The sequence below is a fragment of the Lactuca sativa genome, chromosome 3 (assembly GCF_002870075.4).
Source record: "Lactuca sativa cultivar Salinas chromosome 3, Lsat_Salinas_v11, whole genome shotgun sequence".
NCBI classification, from domain to species: domain Eukaryota; kingdom Viridiplantae; phylum Streptophyta; class Magnoliopsida; order Asterales; family Asteraceae; genus Lactuca; species Lactuca sativa.
The window spans coordinates 150506047-150513424 of record NC_056625.2 but is presented as its reverse complement, the minus strand read 5'-3'; the positions used below and the strand labels follow the sequence as shown (position 1 = coordinate 150513424).

Genomic DNA, 7378 nt, shown 5'->3' with positions numbered 1-7378 from the left:
TATATATATATATATATATATATATATATATATATATATATATATATATATATATATATATAATATTTTTTTAAATCATAAGCTAGCACTATATGCTTCTAAAATTAAAATATGTTAGAAGATCAATGTAACAAACAAAAAATAAAAATAAACCAACAGGTTTATAGGTTAGTGATATTAGAAACCTATGAAAATATGTATTTTTGGTCAAATCGTTATGAGTTCAAGTCTCATTGAACACAAAATATATTTAGATATATAAATAAGATACTAGGTGCATGTATTAATAATTTTTTATTATCTATTTATTGATTTTATTAATCAACTCGTTGACATAAAACTTCTCTTTATTATATCTTGAATCATTTTCGAACGTTTAAACCATACATATCTTGATTAGATGTATTTTTGTTTATTCTTAACTGTTATAACATACTAACATGTTTGGAATAAAACCCAAAAGAGAAATTAAATATCCTTCTATTTTTTTTTTATAAATCCTCCTAATCAATTATATACTGACATGTGTAACATTTAATATTTATTTAATAATATTTTAATATACTAATATTGTAGATGTCATTATTTAATTGTCTAAGAAAATTTGTAGGAACAAAAGTAGAAGAATATTTAATTTCTCCAAAAGATGTGTAATAGTGTAATTGGTCAAGTTTGAGGTTGTCACTATAATTGACTCGATAGTTTTTAATTGAGTTAAACTCGTAATCTACTCTAATAAATAATTTTTTTTTTTTTTTTTTTTTTTTTTTTTTTTTTTTTTTGATTTGTCACTCTCTCATTCAATTTTTCAAATATAATTTTATGATTATTTTTAATTAATTTTTATTCTACATGTCATTTTATGGGTTTTTGATTTTATTAAATTTAACATAGTATGTAAATATAATAATAAATGTATATTAATATCCTTAATCAACTTTCATTTTAATTTCAAAATTATTAATTAAAGGTTCATTAACTTTTTTTTTTTATCTAAATTATTTATTTAAATTTTGAGAAAAAGACATTTTAATTTTTATAATTCAATATTTTTCTCATTTTTTTTATAAATTCAAACTTCTCAAATGTCTAGAAATTTATATTTTTTTTTAAATAAATTCATTTAATACATGGATGTGATGCCTGGTTAACATTAATAATAAGTTGTGACTCATAATTTAGAAGGGTTATAATACAATCTTTTTATTATAAATTTTGGTTAAAAGTAAAGTCCCCTTAAAAGGGATACATAAAAAAAAGGGATACATAAAAAAGAAATAGACATTGTTTTTTATAGTAACCCATGTTAAGGGTAAAAACGTAATTAAATATTTTGATATGGAAAAGTGCTTCAAGTAGAGGGGAAAAAACGACATCGTTGCAGTCATGTTCGCCCTCATATCATATTTCCATATCTAAAAAAAGTAAAAAAAACACCCATCCATCGCCAGTTCGCCGCCACACTCTATTCCGGTATGGCACTCAACATAGCTTTAAAGTTCTGCCCCTTTCCACCACCACCGGCGTAGCTCCGGTAGCTCAACCCAAGAGTCTCCGCATCCGCCACCTTACTGGAGCTCCTCGCCCGCTCCTTCTCCCCAGAAAACGTGAAACGGATATTTTCCTGACGACGACGACAACCACCTTTGGCCAATGCAGCAGCCGCTTTCACCGCTAATGCGGCCATCTCCTCCGGTTGAAGAGGGTACTTCAATCGTTTCAAGGGTAGGGCAAAGTAGAGCTGACCAGGTTGAAGTTCGTCATCATCTTTAATGGCGGAAACGATATCGTCAAACTCCATGTCGTCGGAGTTACAGATGAAGGTGTCGGGGTTCTTATGAAGAGCATCGGAAACCTTGATGGCGTAGGAGAATTCCTGTAAGCTTCCGTCAGGTAAAATCAACATAGACTTGGCCACAGATGTTGAGTGGCATGAACAGCAAAGACCCATTGTTGCATGTGGGTTAGCGTTATGGTGGGTTGGGTCGGGGTATATATAGGGAGAAAGGGAAGATAGCATCGTGAAATGGACTGCCTCATGTTGGCAAATCTTAAATAATAAAACATAATACTTCTATTAGTTCCATATAAGTTATAGGTAAATTAGATAAACTTATTTATAGCATACAAAACCTATAATTTAATAGGAATGGTCGATAACAAATTAAACATGTACATTGATTGATGACCATTGAATAGTAAGGTACTACTAATAGTAAATTCCACTGGTTAATCCGCGATTAATTGACAGCGAAAATTGTTTAAATTCGGGCTTGGCGGTCTTTGATAGTCCTTAGCGGTTATACATGAATATTTAGAAAAATCAAAATTTTAAATTTTCAAATATTACACCGAATTTTTAAAATTTTAAAATTTTAAGTTTTCAAATTTTAAAATATTATATTAAAATTTTAAAATATTTATTTTTTTTAATATATATTAAGTTTTTAAATAATTTTATTAATAGTTTAGGGTCTCCGATTAATCATCATCTAGTCCGATTAATCGCTTAATGTTTGTCGACCATCGAACTACCGCCGAATGATTTTCACAACATTAAATACCATAAAGAGCAAAGATAATTTTAAAACTAGATTCTTTTATCAATTATCGAAAAAACTATCTCACAACAATGAACATGAAATATTTATAAGGAGGATAAGATAAGTCTAATTTCATAACCTTAAGAGATTATAATTAGTTAAGAAAAGATCCACAATGATGTATCTAAATTAAAACTCAAAATAAAAACTTGCTATGAATAAACAAAACCAGAGAAAACGTGTTTTTGAGGCTCTAACGAAAACACTACATGTCATGACAAAGTAATGAGTTTCCTTAATAAGTCCATTTTACATGTCGTGTACGAATTTTGTCCAATTCCGAGCTGTTAGATCGCTTCGTCAAATTCATTGCTGATGACATCATGATTTCATTCATACTAGTGTTGACATCATCAATCCATACATCAATATTTGTACCACTTGCAACAGCTTTGTCCTTTTGAAAAGGACTCGACCTCGAGTCCGCTTCATCATCATAATCCCCAACGAAAGGTGACAAATCTACAACATTGAACTTAAAAGACACATTGTAATCACCTAGTGATTTGATCTTGTATGCTTAACAATGATTTTCTTCAAAACACAAAAATGACCATCATGATGGGGTTTTGATACAAAATATAAGTTAGTTTACATAAAAACCGGTCAATGGAAGCGTTACAAGTAACAAGTTTATTTTTGAGTTTATAACAAAACCAAACCATCTAAGATCCATTTATAGAGGTTAGAATGATATTAAAAACAACCAAATAGTGATTTAGAATGTAAACCTATGAAGCCTTTGATGCTACTTTGTTTTGGGGTGTTGATGAAGATAGAAAAATCAAAGTGTATGATTTTCTCCACAAGTATCCACCATCAAAATTAAGTCGCTTGGAATGCTAGTCTTTCTTATATTCTTCAGTGTCTTAAGCCTTTAAGTACTTAACTCTAGCACTAAAGGAGACAACTCAAAAGGGCTTCTAATCACCAAACTAGCTTCAAGGGGGAGAGAGAGAGAAAGAGAGAGAGAGAGAGAGAGAGAGAGAGAGAGAGATAGAGAGAGAGAGGGAGAGAGATAAGTGGGGAGTAGAAGAGTTTCGGTCATGCCTTCATTCTAAGAGAAAAGATGATCAAAATTGCAAGAAACCATTTCTTTATATAGTCAATGCAAAAGCAAAAAGAACTTCATATTATAATGTAAAGTAATAACCTTCCTTTAAAGGCATGGGGAACAAAGGAGGGAGGTTGACAAGCAACCTCCCATTCCTTCATCAACTTTCGACCATGAATAAGAAATACGGAGAATTGCTTGAATTTTATAAACTCAAAGTTTATAAAATATAAACTTTTTCTTTAGGTAAAAGGCAAAATGATTGAACTAGTCCAAAAGGTTGTGCATGCCTTAGTAAATCATATCATATGAAATAATAACTAGTTATACTATCTTTTAATTATTACTTTTACAAAAAAAAAAATTATTTCCTAAAATCATATATTAGAAACAATATCACTCAATAATGATTGTTCGGAAACCTCACTTTCCTCAAATGTATCCATACAAATGACGTTCACGATAGATAACTCGCTTGCGATGTTTATTGGAACGATCAATGTACCGTTTATTATGTTTCTCAATCTGCATCCGAACCTGTTGGTGAAGTGCTCTAATCTGACTCGACTGATCGTCACCTTCAACACTAAACTGATAAGAAATAGCTAGAGAAGCTAAGTCAAGCGAGACGATTGGATTTTTGCCATACACAATCTCAAATGGACTTTACATGTAGTGTGCTCAATTGATTTATTATACATAAATTCTGCATATGGAAGAGTAAGATCCCATTGTTTGGGACTGTCACCAATCAAACTTCTTGATAAATTTCTTAAGCTTCGATTTGCAACTTCAGTCTGACCATCAGTTTGTGGATGGTGAGAACTACAGAACTGCAACTTCGACCTCAAACATGTCCAAAAGTACGCTAAAAGTAGCTCACAAATTTAACATCCCGATCAGAAGTAAGCATCATTGGAATGCCATACAACATCACACTCTCAGAAAACTATAGACGAGCTGCCTGACTCGCATCAAATGTCTTAGAGCAAGGCACAAATGAGCCATTTTTAAAAATCAGCCAGCCACCACCATGATTGAATCCTCCTGTCATTGAGTACTAGGCTAACCTAGGACAACAATCCAAACTCACATCTTCCCATGGAGTATTAGGGGCCATAAGAGGGGTATATAACCCCATGTTGCTTTCATGAGTGTTTGCCAAATTACAGATCTGACACCTTGCAATTATCCCATTAACATCTTTCTCGACTTGAGGCGAATAAAATTGGGCACAGGTTAAAACCATGGTTTTATCACCACTAAAATGTGCACCAAGTCCATCAATATGATTCTCAAGTATAATGACATCTTATAACGAGCTCAAGGGAATACAAAGGTGAATCCCTTTAAAAATATACCCATTGCTAGTACAAAACTCCTTATAGGTTCTTGAACCACAATTTCTCCATATGTCACGAAAATCAAGATCATCATGATATAAAACTACGAAAGGCCCCGAATCCTTGAACGTGCATTTGCATGGTCATAACTAGTAAATGATATCGACTTAAGGCACCAACAACCTGATTTTGTGACCCGACCTTATGCTTGACCATAAAGGAAAAAACTTGCAAATATTCGACCCATTTAGCATGTCTTGCACTTAATTTACGTTTCCCGTTAATGTACTTCAACACGTCATAATTAGACAACATTACAAACTTGTTTGGTAGTAAATAATGACGCCAAGTATCCAAACTTCGAACAATAGCATAAAACACTTTGTCATATGTAGAATACTTTTTCCTTGCATCGTTCAACTTGTAACTAAAGAAAAATATTGGACATTGATTTTGACTAAGAACCCCCTCCCCATCCAAACATTGGATACTAGGGATGAAAGTGGGACCGATGGACCCGGACCCGGAAAATCCGGAACAGATTAACGAGATTTTTTAGAACCAGAAGCCGGACCAGTATATAGGAACCGGTTCCGGTTCGTTTCCAGGTATGGTACCGGGTAAAGTGGGTCTTGAACCGGAAAACTCGAAAACATCAAAGTGGGTAGGTTGGAACCGGATAAAGTGGGTTTAGAACCGGAAAACCCAGAAAAACCGGATTTTTTTGGTAATTACTTGCTACTTACTGGGTTGAACTTTGAAAATTTTCATATTGATATCCCGACTTTGGGGGAGTGTAACTCATTGAATATGAAAACAAAATTAACAAAATTATAGTCTAAAATCATGTACAAACTCTAAAATACACTCTGAAAAAAACCGCATATCAATCCGACTTTAAAGGAATATGATATGCACCTGTTAACATTTTCACAGAATACAAAGTACAAAATCAAATAGCTGAAAAGTTAAAAATTTTCATTTTTGATATCCCGACTTTGGAGGACTGTAAAGCATTGAATATCAAACCAAAAATGACAAAATTATAGTCTAAAATCATTCACAAAATGTAAACTACAAGTTGGAAAAAATCACATGTCAATTCGACTTCAAACGAATTAGATATGCATGTTTAAAAACTTTCACTGAATATAAAAAAACTAAAAAAAACTAAAAACTTCCAGCCTTGATATCTCGACATTGGGGGGCTATAATTCAATGAATATAAAACTAAAAATGGAAAATTTATAGTCTAAAATCATGTAAAAACTCTAAACTACATGTTGGAAAAAAACCTCATGTCAATCGGAGTTGAAACGAATGAGATATGCATCTTTTAAACATTTCACAAAAATCGGTTCCGATCCTAAAAGTGGTTCCAGTTCCTAACACCAGTTCCGGTTTTTAGACCCGGTTTACCTGGACCTGACGGTACAAAACCCGGATTACCAGAACCCGGATAAAGACAATATCTAAACCCGGAACCAGAACCGGTTCTATATATTCCTGTTCTAACAGTTCCGGTTCCGGTTCAGGTCCAGTTTTCGGGTTCTAAATCTCATCCCTATTGGATACATTACATTCAACCTAAAAAATGTCAATAAAATTTGGTAATGCTAAAATGAGTGCTTGGGTTACCATGGTATTCAAAATAGAAAACGTTTTTTTAGCTTCAGGAGTCCATACGAAACGACCACCATTAGGGTTCCACTAGGCCGGGTACCACCCACTACAACATTAGGTAGTGGTGGCCAGTGGCAGCGGCCACCACCTCACGGTGGTGGTGGTGGTGGGTTTTACGACCACATAAACACACATACAACCTCCAAAATACCGAAAACATGGAAAACACTAGAGCATACACCCCCTAAAGACACCTACAGCCACCTCACGGTGGTGGTGGTAGGCTTTCCCTTCATTTTCAGGTTAGATAATACGAAACCGTCCTCAATAAACACCATAACATCCCGAGAAATGTCAACACATAATGTCCAGCCAACATTCAACAACTAATATCGTTGGAATACACGGATATGGCGGCCAACGGGTGGCGGCGGCCACAATCGACAGACCCGACGCCAAAACCGCTAGAAGAACCGAGAAAAAGGGATAAATGGGCGGTGAAGGTCTTGACGGAGTGACGCATTTGATCATGACTCGCACATCTAAAATCCCCGCTCCAACATCCGGTCACAATAGATCAGTCGGCTGCCACGACGTCTCCAACATTAGGGTCGCGTCTCCAACAGCGAAGTAATTGCTAGAGGCTTCAAGAAGGCTTCCACAGACGGCGGGTGAAGATGCAATCCACGGTGGTGATGGCCGATGTGACAAGGTGTAGGGTTAGGGTTCCGTGACAACTAAGGGAAGGAAAGGAA

At 34.3% G+C, this 7378-nt stretch overlaps 1 protein-coding gene across 1 annotated transcript; it reads right to left on the bottom strand.

Annotated features, from left to right (window-relative positions):
• Positions 1-1177: 1177 nt before the first annotated feature.
• LOC111877847 (uncharacterized) lies at positions 1178-1995 on the bottom strand. Its single transcript, XM_023874349.3, has one exon. It carries the CDS (start codon positions 1949-1951, stop codon positions 1466-1468), a length of 486 nt encoding a protein of 161 aa, XP_023730117.1. The 5' UTR covers positions 1952-1995; the 3' UTR covers positions 1178-1465.
• Positions 1996-7378: the final 5383 nt, after the last annotated feature.

Coding starts and splice junctions, on each gene's coding strand:
- LOC111877847 (XM_023874349.3), bottom strand. CDS start 1,951: ATGGGTCTTTGCTGTTCATGCCACTCAACATCTGTGGCCAAGTCTATG.